The sequence below is a fragment of the Perissodus microlepis genome, chromosome 22 (genome assembly GCF_051167445.1).
Source record: "Perissodus microlepis isolate ML-2025 ecotype Zambia chromosome 22, ASM5116744v1, whole genome shotgun sequence".
NCBI lineage: Eukaryota > Metazoa > Chordata > Actinopteri > Cichliformes > Cichlidae > Perissodus > Perissodus microlepis.
Genome location: NC_140481.1, coordinates 22,551,152 through 22,571,555, shown reverse-complemented (window position 1 = coordinate 22,571,555; position 20,404 = coordinate 22,551,152). Strand labels below are relative to the sequence as shown.

General features: G+C 42.2%; 1 protein-coding gene across 1 annotated transcript in view; it reads right to left on the bottom strand.

The window, feature by feature from the left end:
* Positions 1 to 20,404, bottom strand: part of LOC146363088 (dolichyl-diphosphooligosaccharide--protein glycosyltransferase subunit STT3B) — a 105,463-nt gene that overhangs the window by 8,364 nt on the left and 76,695 nt on the right. Inside the window, exons 5-14 of the mRNA XM_084918807.1 lie at positions 19,691 to 19,790; positions 18,111 to 18,209; positions 14,991 to 15,137; positions 9,208 to 9,256; positions 8,376 to 8,530; positions 5,898 to 6,109; positions 4,322 to 4,509; positions 3,386 to 3,557; positions 2,660 to 2,833; positions 169 to 282 (exon numbers count right to left, since the gene is read on the bottom strand). Coding sequence (XP_084774933.1) covers positions 169 to 282; positions 2,660 to 2,833; positions 3,386 to 3,557; positions 4,322 to 4,509; positions 5,898 to 6,109; positions 8,376 to 8,530; positions 9,208 to 9,256; positions 14,991 to 15,137; positions 18,111 to 18,209; positions 19,691 to 19,790 — 1,410 coding nt within the window. The remainder of the gene's footprint in view (positions 1 to 168; positions 283 to 2,659; positions 2,834 to 3,385; positions 3,558 to 4,321; positions 4,510 to 5,897; positions 6,110 to 8,375; positions 8,531 to 9,207; positions 9,257 to 14,990; positions 15,138 to 18,110; positions 18,210 to 19,690; positions 19,791 to 20,404) is intronic.

Sequence of the window (20,404 nt, the reverse complement as noted above, 5' to 3'; positions counted from 1 at the left end):
TCTCTTCAGTCCTGAAAAGTCCTCACATACACAAAACTAATTCTAAGAAACTCCAGAAAGATTCAGTGGAGGGTTTCTCTTCAGTCCTGAAAAGTCCTCACATACACAAAACTAATTCTAAGAAACAAGCAAAGTTTCTGATGAAGTAATGAGAACTTCTCCTCTTACCTGCATTTCACCAAAGCGATAGTAAGACATCTTGTACATGAGGCAGTTGAGCAGAGTTGGTGAACCCGCCTTATCCACTCTGAACTCTCCCTGAGGAGTGAAGTAGTCGCTCTCCTAAAGAAGACACAGAGGAGGGCCCAGAAAAATCACCAGATGGCAAAAGTACGTAGCATCAGGAGTAGAAAGTTCACACTAGATGGATGCAGTGGTGAGAGGACGCATTTGAATGACAGCAAAGGGGAAAAACTGCTCTTAAATAGCTCAAGTAATCAATTGGCCATCATTTTAAAAACTACTCATCTCAGTGCACGATTCAAAGCTCTAACACACAAGCTCTATAACTGCGGAATTAATGTATTTTTGTCAGCATTAGTCTAAATTTTCTACCAAACTAGCCACAGTCACACAAAATCAATGCCTAACCACAAGTATGTGTGCGCAGCTTATACACTACTTTGTGTATTTTTGTCATTAAAAGAGGAACCAGGTAATATTCAGCATGTTTGTTCCTTGAAGCCATTCATACAGTTAGCACAGCCTTATTGAATTAAATGGAGTAGGAAGAATATAAGAAATGCCTCTAAACTGGAAAATTCCAACCTTCATCAAAGTTAAATTGCTGCTTAATTGTTTCAGTAGGTAGATTGTTCTGGTATAGTGGTCTGCACGTTTGCTTCACATAGTTGCTGGTTTAATTCCAGCTGAAGACCCAAATCGCCCTTTGGGGTTGTGTCAAGAAAACGGTTGCTGCCTGCTGTGGTGACCCTACTATGATCACACAGAGCTCTAAAGTAGCTTCTGCTTCTGTTACGTTACTTGGCTTTCAGTGGGACGGGCTCGCTGTATTCCCCGATTGGACCCTGGAGATCGTGTTAGCAGCTGTCAAAGAGAGTCCTCCTTTTGATTGCTTTGGTATCTAGCAGATTGCCGTGGTCACCCACAGTTTGAATTGAAGGCACCAACTCGTCTGCAAACACTCGCAGAGCAGTAGTGAAACTAGAAATGGTTTGCGCTCAAAATAAAAATTACACTCGGTACACGCTAGTTGCAGCAGAAAGGTGACCAAACCAAGGTGGTGCCGCACAGTGGTTTACAATGTAGAACCCTCTTTGCGACCAATTTCACATAGTGCCTGCCAACAACCATTCACAAACTGACCGTGCAATACACAATTATTTTGTTTCTCCCCGTGGTTGTCGACCGCCGGCCTGTGCGACTGAAGCCTGAAAACTGGCGCCTCCACAGTCCCGCTACCGGATTTTCTGCTGATTTGCAATGCAGCAGTATTGATGAAACACAATAGCGTCACTGTCCTTGAAACTCGTGTTTACTCGTCTTTCTTTGTAAAAATTCAGTGTGAATACAAACTGGATCCGAGTTACAAGGGTAACAAAATGCAATTCTCTCTTTGGTTAAAAACTAAATTAGCCAAACAACCGTGAAAGTCGGGAAGCAACAACAGCAAAGTACAGAATGCTAAAAAATGAAATCCTGACCATACAGGTTCACAAGAAAAATGCTTTAATATAACAGCACGACTATGGCTCAGGAACAGGCAGAGTGTGGTGTCCACCAATCAAAAGGCCTGTGATTCAGTTGGCACTTCCTCCAGTCAGTATGTTCTGCCACAAGACACTAAATGCCAAATCTGTATATCCATGATGCAAAAGAACAAATTTGTTGTATTCATTAAAGTAGATCATTATCATTTTCCTTATTTTCTATTATAAATTCATTTTTTCCATCATACTATCTGCAATAAATTTGTATATTTACAGATCATTCCTGACAGCCAGGGGTTAGGGTATTAAACATCTTTCCACTTTCTACCCCCGTCTCCTCATGATGTCAGTGAGAGCGGATATCCTTAATCTGTTCATCTCACACACACAGCTCTAACCCTGCTAACCTGCTGTTTACGAGGGGCACCCAATTCCAAGATAAATGACGAAAAGAGAGGCTGGTGCTGAAGCAAGAGGAGTTAAAGCTCATTTCAGGTAGTGGATGAAATGATAGATGGCACCAAGGCCCAGTGCAAGAGCTCTGGAACACACACAGCCACACTTATTCAAGAATAAAAATGTGGCGTTGGAAATGAGCACAGTAAGTCTCCCTTAACAAAGAGCACTCTGGAAGTGTGTATAAATGGGTAAAATCTGGTTTGCAGTCTGAGACTCTATTAGCAGTCAAAGAACAGAAAAGCCCTGCACGTACGCTGGTCCATTTTCTGCTCCGATAACAAAAAGCAGCTGTTGTGAAAGTCATGAATAACGGACCTTGTGAGTGTATCTCAGGGTTTCCTGGCTGACGTCTTGTTTTTGAACAATGGAATGAGTAATCTTTGCTTTTGTTCAGGTGAGAAGGGTTTGAAAAAGCACCTTGACTTTTGTAAGAGGAAACATTGATTTTACTGCTGTGTAAGTCCTGTTCCATTCCTTCTCAGAGAAAACTCGAGCTCTATTTACAGGCGCTGCTGCTGTGTTACACTCACCCTGATGTCCTTAGGGTGCTCACCCTCGGCAATCCTCACCATCCACAGGAACTTGTTAATATCATCGCCCGAGTAACCAATTACACCTCCAAAGATGATCAGCACATAGTCCACGTCCAGGGACCTCATGATCTGGTAGGCTGCACTCTCATTGGAAGACATGGCTTTCCCCACCTAGAAAGAAAGTGATGGCGATTGAGAAGTTATCCTTTAACTGAGCTTTACCCGTTTCACAAGAGACGACGCTTCGGCAGAGCTGCGGGACAAAGGAGAGCTGTTAAACAGAGATCCGTGATGCATGATACTCTGATGACGTTTCCTGTGGACAGATGCCGACGAGACAACAGGCATTCGGTAGGAAGTGAGAGTGAAGAAAGCTAGAGGGGCTTTAAGTAAAAGGCAAAAACATTTGTCTACATTTGGCAGCAGAGAGGGAAACGAATAAATCAAACCCACAGAATCTGACAGCAATTAACTGCAATCTCCCTACAGTGTAAATTCAATAGGAAAAAGTTTAAGCAAACAAGATTATCTGGCTTGTTGGAAGCGGCCATTTTACACAATATGGCAATTACATTTAAAAAGAAATAAATAAATAAGTGAAGAGCTTGCTAATCATCCAGCAGCTGCGAGAAGAAACCATTGATTTCTCTGCACGTGCTTTGATCCACGAGCAAAACGAGGAAGAAGACAGATGAAGACAAGAAAGACGATAACAGCCCTTACCAGCGCTATGTGACTGTTGTTCCACGTGTTATTGTCCACTAAAGTGGTCCTGTTAGCCATCCCCGCTATCTGATAACCGTAGTCCCACCAGGACATGACACGTGCGTGCTCATCAGTATTCTGTCTTAACCAGTAGTAAGCCTCCCTGAAGTCATCCAGGATGTTACGCGTCCTAACAAGGGGGAGAAAAAAAGAAAAAATAAGGTTGACAGGCAACCGCGTTGGTTGGCAGGCATATAGCTGAGGAAGCCATTAATATTTCAGTTAGGACTTTAAATCAGAAGGGCAACAACAGCTGAAAATAGAGCATCCATATATAATGAACTGAGGGTTTAAAAAAAACAAAAAAACAACACCTTGCACTTTAAATGTTCACGTCCTAAATTTACCTCGCGCAGAGGGAGCAGACACGAAGCCAGGGAACCAATTAGCTCCAGGTATGGTAATCATATTACGTCTGTCTGTGTGTGTGGGCGTATACGTGCAAGAAAAAAAAAAAAGAGAGTGACAGACACGCTGCTCCCAGCAGCATAGCTAAACCACTGTCTGAGAACTACTGTAGTACCATTAATATATGCATGAGAACTTGCATCTACCACTTAGTCTCGGTCTCCAATATTTCCTCCTCAATGCTTTAAAAGAATAATTATGCCTGTAAGAGTCTGAGAGAGAATAATACATCAGCTTTTTGTAACCTAAGAGATGCTTACTGTGACCTAGAAGATTAAAAGTTAATCAGGTACGGCCTCACATATCAATATTTCTCCAATCCCCTTGTGAAATATGCTCGCTCTCTTGCTGCACAACACACATACGTGCTAATTTGCATGCAAGGTGGAGGAGCCCATCCTCCTTCATTATGAAGCATCATGGGAGGCGCTTTGCAGTTGCTTTACATCCATGTACACAGTGTTCGGCACGGCGGAGCGCTCTCACCCGTCGTGGTTGTATGAGGCGAGCACCACGCTGGGGCTGGAGTAGGCGTTGCTGGTGACCCACGTGCAGTGGACGGCGAACATCATGAGCAGCATCAACATGAGCATGGTGACTATGGATTTGATATTTGGACCCAAACCCTCCTCTGCTTTCTCCTGCTCCGACACGTGTTTGCGCACCTTGCCGGCCTGCAGGGGGAGACAAAACACCATCAGGAGGGTTGGCAAATGAGTCTGAAGCTTTCCAGAAATCTGAATTATTGAGTGCCATAAATTATTGAATGAACTAATAAGAGAAGTATTTTAGAGTATCCTCAGCTAGCTTTTTTTCCTCTACTGTGTGAAGACGTATCAGTGAGAAATGTGAGAAAATCCCTGTGATGAGCAGCAAGAAACCTGAGGTAAAAAAGCGCCAGAGATGATCTGTACCAAATTAACACCTTCAGTTGCTTCCTCTCACACCCAAACTGCATGCTGAAACTCAATAAAGAGGGACAGCATGAATGATAGACATGAAAATTAACTTTTGAACCCATCACTGCAGGAAAAGTGGGATTTCTGTTGCTGTAAATTGCAGTGGGCGCACGGGGATCTGGAAGCGGTGCCGAAAACTTCCAGGAGATGTCAGAAATTGAAGTCCAATTTCAATTTCTGGCAGCTTACAACCCCCTTATAACTTGTAAGTAGTGAAGCTTTGGGAAAATTCTAAACACAACAACAGGGGGCTAACCACTGCACCAGAAGCTAAATCTATTTTAAGCTCTTCCCTGGTTTCTCCTGTTGGTTCCTTGTGTCAGCAAGCGGTCAAAATGCAATGTGATATGTATGTAATTTGTTCACAGGTTTGTCTTGTAAATGAGACTGATCTTAATTAGACTACCTGAATAAATACATCTCAATTAAGCTGCTAACTAATCAAGTATCCACATGTAACCATGACACATTCAAAGGACAAAACTGAAACACAAAAAGGGCTTAAACCCCAAATTTCAGATCTAAACGTGTTGACGTCATTCAATGTTCCCAAACCTGTGTGCAAACTCGGCCGACGACCTTTGATATTTGCCATTTTTCCAGTATTTTTATGAAGCGTGTCGTTTCAGATAAAAAAGGCATTTTAGAAACCTCTCTAGAAGAGAGAGGTGTTTTGGAGAAAGCAAAAAAAAGAAAGATGGAATTACGTGGCAGGCTGCAACTGACGCATCCTCAGCCGTGACTACAGAAAAGAGTTCAACATTCAACAAAGGCGGCTAAATTATGGCAACAGAATCAAACAGTTGCTGCTGAATCACAGCTGAATCACAGTTTATCCAAACTGGTGGGGAGTGAGGAGGGAAGCTGACAAATACGCAACTGATGAATCCAAACCCCAAAAGGTGCCATGAAAGTGTGAAACACCCCACGGGTGTTCACTCGTTGACAGCTTTTTGACTTTGTTCATTTTGTTACATTTTTCCCAGACAAAAGTTTAGTCCCACAGCAACTTGACCTGTCACATGACATCAACAAAGTGTAGCATTATCAATACTGAAGATCAGTGAAGTGTAAATTCAGCAGTTTCTCTGCCGTGCTTTGACCTTGTCGTAGAGGTTCCCAGAGTTCCTCTTGTCATCTTCGTCGCTGCTGTCCTCAGCAGGGGGTTTCTCCCTCTTTGTGTCGTCTCCCATGTAATGCTCAAAGACGCTGGAGAAAGCCACGGCTGACAGCATGCAGACGACCGGAGTCAGAGTCAGCATCAGACGCACCATCACGCCGGCAAAATAGACTGCGCTGATGGCATAGAGAGCCACTGGAAGGCAGGAGACAAAGAAGGCGGTGGTTGACAGAAAGTTAAAAAACCGAGAATAAGGAAAGCAAAGTCGACAAAGGTGAGACGAGGAGAAAGACGGCGTGAATATAAAAGAGACAAAATGAGTCGGTGTTGGAGGCAGATAAAGACACGGAAAGAGAAATTGAGTTGTTAGAGTAACACTGAATAATCAGTCTACGTTAGCACTGCAGATCTCAAACCCTGAACAGAGGAGCACTGGCTGTTCTTTGTCCTTGAAAAGCACCGACCCGGCTCAACAGGTGCGTGGCTAATCAATACCTGTAATTGGCTAATTAAGTCTGTGGGAGAAATGGGCTGCTGAAGGACTTTGTTTCCAGCACTTAAGGGTTCCTTGCCCTCCATCTTGGCTGTCTAACCCTAAGTTTTATTTAAGCTGCTGTATAAAGAAGTTCAATCTCATTATTTCAGGCTTTTTCAAAGCTGAGAGTGCTTAAAGCTATTCGAGAAAGGATGCGCTGTCCACAGACCGGTCTCCTAGTCACGACATTCGACCCATTTTTATTTTTATTTTATATAAATCATGCATTTTAATCACAGATGATCAAATAAACTCCACTAAAAACAGAACCATTATTAATTCAAGAGCTAATCCCAGCTGACAATGAATCAGGTATGACAGAGGAGCTATTTCAGGAATCCCTGGCTCTGAAATACCTATTTATTTGCTCCATAGACAATATTACAGGCCTGACTGTTGGAGAATTAAAGGCTGCGATGGGCACGAAATATTCCTGGTTGAATTATCGGTCGTTAAATTTCTCAAGACAAATTAGAAAATACCTGGTTCTTCACTGAAAAGTCTAACATAGAAGCTCTATACATGACAGGACAAATGACTTCTTAGGTGGGTTTCAATAAGAAGCATCCAATTACTGAGCTTGAAATGCATCTATGTGCTGCTAAAAGCAGGTGGAATTTCACCATTATATCACTGACAACAATAACCATCTGTCCGTGGCATATCCAATATCAGGTTGTCGTGGCAGCAGACTAGGGGATTTTAACATCCTTCTCCCCAGCCATACTTTGCAGTTCCTCCTGGGGGATCCTGAGGCATTCTCAGGGCAGATGAGAAAGATAAACTCATCAGTGGTTTCTCAGTTTACCCTGGAGTCTCCTCCCAGGTTGGAGGCATAGCCAGAACACCTCCAAAGGCAGGCGCCCAGGAATCATCCTAACCAGATGCCCAAAACATCTCAACTGGCTGCTTTCAACCACAGGAGCAGCAGATCTACTCCTTGATCCCTCTGAATGTCTGAGCGCCTTACCCTATCTCTAAGGATGAGCCCTGCTACCCTGCAGAGGAAATTAATTTCAGCTACTTGCATTAGACAACTTCCTCTTTCAGTTTCAGTCATTACTGGGAAATCATAACCACAGGTGAAGGGGTCTGGACTGCTAGTAAACCAACTAGTAAAAGAAAGCTTTGTCTTTCCGCTCAGCTCCGTCTTCACGACAAAAGTCCATTAAAATGCCCGCATTGCACACAGGTTTGTCTGTTTTCTATAAATTTTTAACTTGAAGATGCCAATGATGGATAAATCAAGTAGGGTGAAAAAACAGCAAATAAAAGGTTTCTGAAAGGGCCCGGTGAGGCTGGCTGCATAAACTGTTAAATTCTCCAACCCTAAAGCAGCCTCTTTAAAAATCAACACCCATTTGAACCATATTAGGGTTCAACATTGCCCATTTTTAGGGGTGTTGCTGCTTACTGGTAGGTGGGTCCTGACTAGCTCTCTAATAGGCTTCATCTAAGTCTCAGAACTGCACATCTTTAAATGAGTTTTGCAGCTTTTTTCACCCTTGTTAGATAAAACATAGTGAAGACAAGAAAGCAAGTAAAGAGAGTAACCTCCATCTTTACACATTTCAAATTTAATGTGATGAAGACGATAAAACGGTGAATGGAAATTCTTTAATAGAGACTATTCATTTAAAAATACACAAGCGAACCTCATTAAGATATAAAATAAAAAGTTAGTGGGGGCACTAAAAGTCAGGTGACTCCAGGAGTGTCTGCATAAAATTTCAGGGCCAGTCACTAAACAGTGGTGGAGATGTTTTAGTCTGAACACGGACAGCATTACTGTGTCTAGATTAAAGAGGTTTAAACGACTTAAACAACAAAACAAAAACATTTGTGGTGGTTTATAACATACTGGATCACTCCTCATTCTCCACACCACAGAGAAAAATCATGTTTTCATTCATTTAAGACTCCTACCAAACACGCGTTCATCGTTGATGTTCTTGATGCAGAACCAGAGGCCTGCTGGGAAGGTGCAGACCAGGATGTGGAGGTCAAAGAAGAAGGACACCCACGTCGTCGGCTGGTGCTCCGACACCGACGCTATGATGGGGATGTGGATCTTAGCGTAGCTGCATGTAGGAGGAAGGGAGGAGGGGAGAAATCGGAAGGAGGGAAGAGATGGGTGTAATTCATGTCGAGCTGAATGCTTTGGGAGTGTTGAGACAAATTATACAATAGATCTTCCTGATTAACTCAAGAGTTATGAGTTGGGGGGTAATTTTGCTCCCCCACATGCTCATGGTAAAATATGAAGAAATTTAGCACTACTGATGAGTAATGTACTTTTCTGTTAGTAGTTTCTGATCTGTGTGTTCCCTGTTTATTCCTAATGGGCTTTTACACAGCACTTTCTGTACAATCTTAAATATTTCTCTCTCAAGTGTTTTGTTATTACAGCTGGGAAAGAAACAACACACAGCGCATTAAGGAATTAGTATCAGCCTCCGAAGGAAAGGAAGGGGGGAGGCATCAGTTACTGCTTTAGTCAGCAAACTGGGGTATTTGGGAGGTGGGGGCCATTGATTCGGAAATATCAAACACACTGCGGAGCGTTTGGAAAACATAGCACTGCCTGGTGCTTTTTGGGAGTAAGACAATACTTCAACACAGCTTGTGCTCTACAGTTTTCCCCTCTGGGATGTTGAGAGGGGAAGGGGGGTAATATCCATCTCAGGACACACACACACACACACGGCTGAACAAGCGTTCCATCGACAGCGAGAGTGTGAAGGTCAGCAGAGCTTACCCGGTGTCCCAGAGAGAGTAGAAACGACCACTCCACGGAGCAATGTATCCTAGAGGCAGAAAAAAAAGACGATCAATAAAGAGAAGCTCATCTTTAAATGCTTTCCATTTCAGACTTGAAATACGAGGACTGCAAATGGGGGTTCGGAGGGGTTAATATAAAGACGAGCGAGATTAAAGTTGTTTGTTGCAGCACATCATTGTGAGGAACAAAAATATGACAAAAACTTTAATTTGCCTCCCCTTTGTTGCAACAATATGTAATTATTTATGGGGCAAACTCTGCCCAAGTGTGCAGCTCTCAATAAATAAAAAGAAAAAAATATATAATCCAACCTACTGGCCTGGAAATCTGTAGCACAGACTGCCCGAGGATAACAAAAATGACGAGTAGAATATACTGCTAGCATTAAAGCCGTGAAAATCTCAGTTGGGTTTTCACCGTATTTCAGAACAAATCAGACGGAACTAAGTCATAAAATCATTACGTCCATAACTTCCACTGGATGTCTCTTGACAGCTAAAGATTTTCTTTTTTTTGGTCATTATTGGTCATTTTTGCACACATTTGTGCATTAGATTTCTTTGTTATCACTTAGTTAAATCAACATTACAACTAAACTTTCTGCCAACTGTAGTTCAAAACCCAGAAAGCTCTCAGTGGAGAATGTGTCAGTGCTGAGAATATATTCAGCTGATGTTACTTAATTACTGGAATTGACTTGTTTATGAATGTAACTGAAACTGTTTAGGCTGCAAATTAAGCTGCACAGGGTATTTTATGTGCGCATACAAATGTCTTATTTTGGTTGAGCTTTGATCTGAAATATATTTCAGCTGAACTGTTGCTCGCGGGCTGTTGTAAGCACTCTCACAGGGGGGGGGGGGGAAGCTAAAACTCTTACATATTTCTAGATTTTGTGTCATGTTGTACCAACATACAGCTGTGACATGTCCTGTGCTGCTCTTTAAAAGATAATATGAAAAATGTGTTTAATCTATAAAACTCTGAACAAAGCTCTTAACGAATGCAGGCAAGAGAAAGATGGTGTTTTACTGAGAGCTGATTTAAAGGATGACACTGATTTAATCGATCGATGCTTGGCTCCGAGTTAAAGATGCAGAGAAAACCCACCCGGGTATAATGCAGCAGACTTTGAAATGAGGGGAGTGGGGATGTCCTGACAGACCAGAGGAGTGAGACATGTGCAGTCTCACCTTAAAAACGGTCTTCAACTCCCACAGCTCCATTTAGATGGGAGACAGATCACAGCATTTATTAGATGAAGCAATTATCCTCAGGAGACTGGGATTCTGCATCCATATGAGAGGCCAATCAATTCTAAGGCAGGAAGATCCTAACAGTCCAAGCATGCCAGCATTATGTCGGCTATAATGTGCCATCGTGTCTTTGCTCTTAGCACAAGCCAGAGGACAGAGGAGTCTAGATAATTTGCAGGAATATGGCAATCAAAACGAGACTCTTAGCTTTAATTTAAAGATATCTGAAATAACCGTTAAGGAAATAGTCATTTTGTATAGTCAGCTATTTCCAGGGGCTCAAATCTACGGTTTCAATAACAGATGTAGACCATTTCTATGCCATTTCTTTCACAAATTAAGCAGTTAAGTTATTCATACATTTTATTATCCTCATATTATTACTTGTATATGAACATAAACTGGTGCTGGCACTGTTGCCTCGCAGCAAGAAGGTGCTGAGTTCAACTCCAACATCTGGCCTGGGCCTTTCTGCATTTGTGCGAGTACTCTGGCTTCCTCCCACAGTCCAAAGACACGCAGTTAGTGGAGTTAGGTTAACTGATTATTCTAAATTGCCCTTATATGTGAATGTGAGTGTGACTGCTTGTCTGTCTCTATGTGTTAGCCCTGCAATAGACTGGTCCCCCCCTCGCTCCCTATGACAGCTGGGATACGCTTCATGGATGGACGAATGAACATAAACTAAAAAGGAAATAAAAGTGATGACAAGAAACAGTTACGGTAATTTGCAAAACAAAAACAAAAAAAATCCCACAACATTGATTTCCTTTAGCGAGAGCGAGAGCGAGCGAGAGAGAGAGAGAGAGAGCGAGCCTTTCTCCATTACATAGATGTCCTTCACAAGTTTGAAAATCTTGCAGTAAAGAGATGTCTTGTTTTTTTACTTGCAGCAAAGTTTGTTTTGGAAAAAAGTCTCACCGAGGTCACGTTTATGGGAAATCGCCTCGATAAACCACATGAAAGACGAGAGAAATCTTTCGTGCTCTCTCTATGACCTGATGCGGGTCTGCCAAAACGAATCTTCTAAGTTGGGCTCTAGAATTCGGAAAACTTATCTGTAAAGATGCAAGATGAGGTCAAAGGGGCCTTTGAAACAGGAAGGATCAAGAGGTTTGGTACCCACGCATAATGGTGAACTCGGCAACATCTGGATATTTAGAGAAGACAGTGGAAGGCCTACTTAAAGATCTTCATGTGAGACTCTCTGAAACGGCTCTATTGGACAGATGGACTTGATCTGTAAGCACTTTGAAGTAGACAGTCATGTAATAAATACATATTAAACTCGCTTACGAGCAACTCTGTATTGATCAGTTAACATATGAGGCCAGTTTGAAGCAACACACACGATACAGGCGGAAAATCCAGTGAGATTACATTGTTTTAAAGTTCCCTCTGTGGGCTGTTGTGTACCAAATTCTCCATATCTTAATGCTTTTAAAATATGACGGTAAAAGACTTGTGTGGCCTTTAAAGTCTAATCAGTCAGCCGAATTGTGCTCTTAAACCTGAACCCTTCAGCAGGAGACAAAAAGGGGGGGAAAGAAAAAAAAAAGAAAAATCAATAAATAAACAGCAAGAAGGCAACGTTTTAAACCGTCTGAAACTCGAGCCCTTTGGCCACAAACTGAAAATAATGGGCAAAACATCAACAAGGATAAAGTTTGACCAGCTGGCTGCACGCGCTGGGGTCCAACCGGCACAATCAAAAACAGCAGTTCACATGGTGGAGCACAAGCCTCCACAAATTTTCTCTAACAGCAAAGCTGCAGCAATCATATCAGTTTATATTTGTTTATCATTTGCCTTCCAGGTTTCATTTTCTGACAAACAGGAGCGCGAGTTAAAAGCCCGATGGAGAGGCCCGGAGGTTAGACCATCGGGGAATAGAGTAGGAGCGCTCTAACTTTTGGCTAAAAGAAGAAAACAAAATGCAGAATGGCAGAAATCCCAGATCTGGATCAACATTGAAATTTAGTTAATGGTTCCTTTCACAAAAGGCTAGCTGCCCAACAAATCTCAACTAGGGCTGCCACGATTAGTCGACTAGTCACGATTACGTCGACTATTAAAATCGTCGACGACTGATTTAATAGTCGACACGTCGTTTGAAGCTTTGTAAGATCACAAAAGACACAGGAATGAGTAGTAGGATTTAAGAGTGTAATAACGGACTGAAACAGAAGATGGCAGCACTGCATGTACAAGGATGCCAGCTGCCGTTAAACCCCGAAGAAGAAGCTGTGTCCCAGAATTCATAGCGCGGCCCAGCGCACTTGTCAACAATGGCGGCAGCTAGTTAGTTTTAATATTACTCTTATTATTCTTTCTGGGTCACAAAATAAAGTTTAACATATTTTCAGGCGAGAATGTAGCTGTGTAAACCTCAAATATCTGCTCAGTTTATCAAGACACCACATACTTTCAAAAGCGCTCCGACGTTTTTGGAGACGTCTGTTACCCACCAGCTCGATAGCTAGCCGGGGGCAAGGCTCACTAGAGCCGTGAGAACACCGGACTCTCGGCTAATCGTTTTCAAACCCACCGCCGTCTTTCACTACTCAGGTTAAACATGATATATAAGTCACTTAGATAACTTAAAAATGTTATTGTTTGTCTTTTTTTCCGTATTTTATTTGTTCCTGAGTAAATCGGTTTGGCTGAGATTAAAGTTTTTACACAGCTGAATAAACGTCAGGCAGACAACTGATTATCAGAAGTGTGAGATGCTCCACCGAAACAATCTGCAAATTTCATTAAAATTTAATAAACTGTCATCTTGTCTTTATTTTTAGTTAGCACAAACCTTAAACACTCCAAGCTATAAGCTAATGATAGTTATATAAGAGCAGATGCGTGCTGGTGCAATAAGCTGTACGTTTTACGTCCAATGGATGCATGATCTGATTAGTCGACTAATCGCAAAGATAATCGGTGACTAGTCGACTACCAAAATAATAGTTTGTGGCAGCCCTAGTCGCAACATAATTTAGGTTTTGGTTTTTTTCGCAGGATGAAAACATTATCATCCTCCACTTTGTCTTATTAGAAAGTAATCATCGGCTATGAAGTGATCTGACCGTCTCTCAACCAATCTTGCCACGTAAGTGCACCTACCATCCATCTGTGTTTGATTTGCATTTTTTTCTAAGACTCATTTCTCAACAAAGAGGATCTTTGTATTTGTTAGACTGGGTGGGAAGTAAGTTTAACCAATGCTCAGCTGTGAACACTTTTTACTCTGGTGGTAAACTTGAAGCCATGCTAAAATGATTAAAATAGCTGTACCTTCTCAAACTGTTCCCAAACTAAAAGCTCATGATTTAATTTGCTAGCTCTGGCTGATTTTATAAAACTGTTAAAAGTGAAGCTGAAAGCAAAAATCTGACAAATCTGACTACTAAGAGTAAGGTGCAGTCAGTACTTTGAGAATTTATTTAAAAGGGAAAAAAAGAACAATGTACTTACAAACATAAATTGATGAGTGTATAATTATGTCTTCAAAAAGAGTGGGCGCTAGTTTGTGGAGGCCATCTTGAATACAGTGGCTGTGATGGACAACGCCGTTCTGCCTAACTGCATTTTATGTTTGTGGTTAGAGACCAGCCACCATGTATTACTCCTTTTAAGTTAATTTCAAGATCACAGACAACTCTTTCAAACTACATGCAACCATTCAACATTTACACCTGTATATTTTATCATCTCTTTGTCATTGCGTTTTTCTAATTGTCCACTGCTGCTCCATTTCCCCTCCTCTTCCTCCTCACCTCAAACTTAATCTCCTGAACTTAAGTCAGGACTAACACATGAAAATGTGCATAAACATGCTTATTGATTACCACATTGCCACAACTACTTATTGTCAACAGATCAGATATGTCTACAGACAGCTTAGTGTGAGCCAGCTAAACAAAAACAGCGGGTTATATGCTAACATTATGCTAGCTAATGTTAGGCTTGAGTGTCCTGAAAAAAATAAAAAAAATAAAATAAAACAGTGTGATTACATTCTTACAAGTGGCCGAGTCACTTCAAAGAAAGTTTCACTAACAGCAGCTAACACAACATAAACAGCAGTCCTTACCCACTCAGCATATCCTCGACAACTAACCTCAGTATTGCTGTCAGATGGAAGTCAGCGTCACTGACTCATTGACTTGCATCAGTTTCCAACACAAAGTTTTAGAGCCTCCAAAGTAATTAGATGTGGAAACAAAGTATATTGACAGCTGAGGTAAACAGCAGACAGCAGACAGCCTACTCTCAGTGTAGATAAACAATGATCAGGTCCTACTGCAGCTGGGATTATGCAGTTGAAATGGAAGGGGTAAGAAAACAGAATTGACTGCTCACATCTAGTAGTGGTATTTTACACACTTTACCCTTTAAGATGATTTAAAAAAAACCAAAAAAAAAAAAAACCTCTGAGAACTGAAAACAAACAAATGACACAGCTTACGATGTATGGAAGCAGCATGTGCATCAGGACATACAGACCTGTGTATGTGAGATAGATCACTGTGAGGAAGACCACACCAGCAGCGAGAGAGACTCCGAGGAAGAACAGTGTCTGGAATTCCTGTCTGGTCAGCCTGTCCTTTAGGTACTGCAGGAACGCATAGGCTTGGAGGAGTGCAAACACACCTGAGAAAAAGACAGATAGAAGAACGTGAGCCAACATACAGAGGAAACTCACACTGAATATTTGGTTCTGAATAAGGTTCCTACTGATGCTGCATCCTGCAGGGAGCAAAGCAAGCTTACACGGTCGAGAAGCACTGCGATTTTCAACAGTATACCCATAAAGCACTCAACAACAGCCCTGCTGGCTACTCACGTAGATGTGAAAGACGAATATTGCTGGACAGCATATTTCAAATGCATGGAACAAATGTGTGTAAATAAACCTTTCTCCTTTTATTGTCTCGTCATTCTTTTTCAGCCCCTTAGGTTATACTTGCTTTTCCCGTTTCCTTCCTCTGTCATTTTTTTGAGCTGTTTTTCCCCAGCGTGCCTGTGTTTGGCAAATTTAATATAAAAAAAATTGAAAAGCGTGAAAAGATCCTGTTATCCCCCCCTCTCCTATTTCATCACCTACCACCTTTCAACAAACCTTCTGTGATATTTCCCTGCTTTTCTCCACCCTCAGCGATTGCCTACAGCAGGTCTCACCCATTTCCAAGGTTAAGCCCCTGCCTGTCTCCTGGAGTGCTGCCATGATGCTAACACGCTTGTCACACCATGCCACTCTGCTTTCCTGCCTCAGGGGCCGACATCTCAGCGGTACCGACAGGTCCATTGCTCTGTCACTCTCTTCCTGCCTCCCACTGTGCTCCGTGAATGCTACCACCAGATGTTCTGAGCAGCTGCTACCCAGAGCGACATAAAACCACACTTGCTCTTTGAGAGCGAGCGGGGAGCCAAAAACGCAGAGAGGCAGAGATGATTTTTGATGGTGCATTCTTCAAAGCCTCTCGTAATGCTGTTTGTGTTGGAGAGATCCAGGAAAACAGGGACACTTCAGAGTACACCTACCTGCTGTGGCGTTAAGTGAATTCTCCAAAAGGCCTCCGCTCATCTTCTTAAAGCTGCCAACAACGTAAACGAATCGTGCACATATGTACGCACCCAGCCATGCTGTCAGCAAGCAGATGGGGCTCACACTTGAGAGACGATACTCAACAAGCTTTAATAAGCTACCCACAAGCCAAAACGAACAGTGCTTAAAGAGCTAAGCCCATATGGGTGGCATGTAGGTGCTTACCCATATCCATTTCATAGATGTACCAATGTTCTCCTGCAGACAGAGCGTGACTATCACTGTAGGCACAAGGGGATTCAATTCCTGCAGCAGCCAACCACTCTTAGAGCATGTGCAATCACCAGTGGTGCTTTGGACATCAACCAAGCCTGCACAGTTCCAGCTTTAATAGACAAACAACTGCAATAAGACCTAACTTTCCATTTGTGGCCAGAGTTTATAAACAAGTGTGTAAGTGAAAATGAACCTGCAATATCATTCACTGTCAGCAGGAGGCGACACCTCTTGCTGGAGAAAGAAGATTGAAAAGAAGTATAGTAAAAAAACCAATTCTTTAGCTCACTTTATAATTTTCCTGATGCCTTTCTCATCACACACACAACCAATCTGAGCCTGCTTCTGTCTGAAGGAACAACAGTTTCTTCCTGTTAACAGGGAGTTTTTCTTTCCCAGTGTCGCCAAGTTCTTTCTTAAAGGGGGCCACCTGATTGTTGTTTTTTTCCCTGGATTATTGTAGGGTCTCTACATTACAATATAAAGCACCTTGAGGCAACTGCTGTTGTAATTTGGTGCTATTTAAATACAGATGAAGTGACTTGAACTGAAATTCCAGGCCTTAAACACTGGGTTCAAGTCTTATTTAATTGGCTGTAGCTCAGGAGGCACAGCAGGTCATCTACTAATCAGAATGATTGAACTTCAGATGCATTCATCTGAGAGTGAATGTTAGATAGAAAGCATGTAGAAAAAAGTGCTTACGTGAATGGGTGAAGTACGTTGTACAAAGTGATTTGAGTGCTCGAGCAGAAAAGCACCAAATAAGAACCAATGCATTTACCATTTTATACAGAATGATATTCAATTTGCAAATTATGGTCCTATTTAGGGTAAAATATGATAAAGTAGGGCATGTTTCATGCTATGGCTACTTTGTGAGTGGCAGGTCACTAACTTATGAGCGCATTTCTTCAGGTTTTGATTCAGCACTGTTGTAAAGGTTATCACATTTGGAAGTGAAAGATGGGATACGCCCAAGAGGGGGGAGACAAACCCAGCCTCAGGACATAGACTAGTGTATTCCTTGTGCAGGTGCCAAGCACAGATAACGGGGAGAGTTACATCAGGAAGGGCATCTGGAATAAAATCTGTGCCAAATCAGATATCGGATCCATTCCCTGTGGTGACCCCTTGGGACACAAGTGAGCAGCCGGCTTACTCACTCATCACCTCTGCTTTCATAAATCCAAGATTGCAATGGGCATAACGCTCAGTCTGAGGCGTTAAAATGGGATATCACTAACTAACAGGTGATGTCATGGTGGCTACATCCATCTCTTATTTACAGTCTATGGTTGTGGCAGAAATTCCCTGACAGTCACAGCAGACAGAGTTGAAATAACAGCTTTGAATTAATTTCTGCAATGCGTCCATATGACGAGCAAGGTCCTGAGAGATATATTGCTCAATTATTTTATTCAACCACATTTCACACAGTGTTGGTATCCAAACTACTCTATTGAAATTCAAGGCACATAATAACTGAAGTGTTTTATCCGAGTTAAAGGGAACAGTCTGAACATTTGTTCAGTCAATATAAACATACTGATTAGATCAGCTGTTAGCACAAAAAACTGCTTGTTCCTGCTTTAGGTAGGATAAAGAGAAATATGCTTTTACATTCATGTATTTGTGACATCTGTTTATGAGTGAGTCATAAATTTGGAATAAAGAGCAGCAGTATCTTCCGAATACTGCTGACTTCATCATCAGATGGCTTGAGCTTTGTAAAGGGGAACCTGTTGTTCCAGGCTGAATAGAGGATCAGTCATACTGCAGGTACAGAGGGTGAGACTTACCAGCAGCAGCCATGTGCTCACTCGTCCTGATTGGCTGGAAGCCGACGAAAGGGATCTGCATGGACAGTATGAGGCCCACAATGTAGAAAGTGCTGTAAGCTGTAGAGAGGAGAACAGCAGAGAAACAGGTAAAATCATTAAAATAAAACGACACCGCTAAGAAAAAAAAAAAAAGCACAATTTGGGTTCGACTGAGGGAAATCAACTTCGGTAGGGGTATTTAAAGTCTATTGATTTTCACTGTTGTACCTCAGAGGGAGCAAATACAAAATACCTAATCCGATGTCATTTACTGAGAAAATGGGAGTTGGCTCGGCGTGGTGTGGTCGGGAGGCCCGAAGTGAGATGACAGTGCTGAGAACAGTGCAACTCCCACCATTGTAGCTTCAGGAAACCAATTCGCAGATGCACCACTTTAATTAAGATTTCATACTCTTCCTGAAGAGTGTGCCTCGTTTTTGAAGTAGCTCTGACCGCCCTCAGCGATCTTTTTTTCTCTCCACACATCTGCTATTGACTCATGACAGACAGAGACGAATTGCGAGGGAACAGGCTACGAGGCATTTTATTAAACTAGGATTTTCTTTCTTTTTTTTTTTAAACCTCCCTGCTTTTTTTATGTGTTCCTTCATTGCAGTTGAACAACACCTGACTCTGAAAAGAGGCGGTAAGGAATAGAGCAGGTGTCTTTTTCTGTCATCGGAATAAGTCTACAAATATATTTCCCCATCTTTCATTTACTACGAAAAGCCGCATGATGAATGAGGCAGCTATTCTTGAGGAACAGGGAAGACTGTAGAAAATTTTCCACCTCCTCTAACAGCCCTGCTTCACCAAGCAGAGTTTAATTGTTGTAGGAGCAAAGGTAGGTCAAAGCCCTCTTACGGTGAAGAGCCGATAATTTATTTTCAGTGCTCTCAAAGACTGTGCTTACCAGTTACAGTAAGTACAACATATAATCATGCAGAGATGATACTTGACATGGTATCATTTATCTTGACCACAATAGTGGCGTCTGCTATGAATTCATCCCGAGTTGAGGACAGATGTGAGGACGGTGGAGGGTTCTCCGAGGCAACGGATAACGCGCTGGAGTCACCACATGCATTCGTGAAACTCGGATGTTATCTGTGGGATAACAAGCCTACCCACTTCACCGGTTCTCTACCTCCGGTATATGCAAAGAATAGAAAAATAAATAAAAAATAAAGAGGATCAGGTAGCAGGTGGATACATTTACTGCCAAGTGGTGCGTGGGTGTATAGATGTCTGCACTGCTGATGATGCTTGCTGTTGTGAGAGACGGGCACAGGCGTGACTGGGCATTTGAGCTTCAAATCAAAGGGTCAAATGCTCGGGCAGCCATGTTGTGAGATGCATGTGTGCATGAGCGGTGGTTTTCCTGTATAGTTCCCACATTCATATTCTAATGAGAGAAGATCTAAAAACACGAGCGAGTCTCCAATACAGAGTCGGGTATGTGGGCGAGTTTTAAATATCAAGCCGCACGGTGAAAGTTGTCGTCTCGTGCGAGTGCTTGCACGCTCTGTGCTCGTGTTTGGCGTGTGTGACCATCTTACCGATATAGACTCTCCTACTGTAGCGTTGCATCAGGAGCAGCACAAACACGTGCAGCGGGATCAGGTTGATAATAAACACGTAACCTCCCCACGCCGACACCTAGAACACAAATACGCAGACATGTCAGTAAACGGACATTCATCATTACTCAGTTTTTTGTGAGTGGGTGGTGGGTGGGTGGTGCCCGTGCAAAACACGGAGGTACCAATGATTTTGTCATGTATTGCTTTGTGGTCTCATGTTTGGCATTTTGATTGTCACTGTTTGCCGCTTAAAGCTGATCGTCAGCGAGCGGGTGTGTTTAACTTTGAAAGTGAGGACACTATTCTCATAACATGCCAATCAAAAGGTAACCACGCTCTAAATTATCTCTTTTTTTCCCCTCTTCTTTCTTTAACTGGACCAGAAAGTCTGTCTTTGCATAAAGTTTGTAAAGAAACTGTAATGTAGGTATGTTTAAGACTTGAATGCTCATTAAGTCATTAAAAAATTGAAGGAAAAAAAGAAAGGAAAACACATTTTTACGAGTGCTGGGATTTCATATGACATGACATATGACACGGGCACCAGAAGGTGACAGTCATGTGTCTACAAGCTGCTTGGCAACCATCACTAAACAGCAAAATCTGAAGAATACTAACAACTGCCGGGTGTCACACCAAAACAGCCTGTGTGTTGCTGTGAGAGTCGGTGCTTGTGTAGAAACAAGAAAA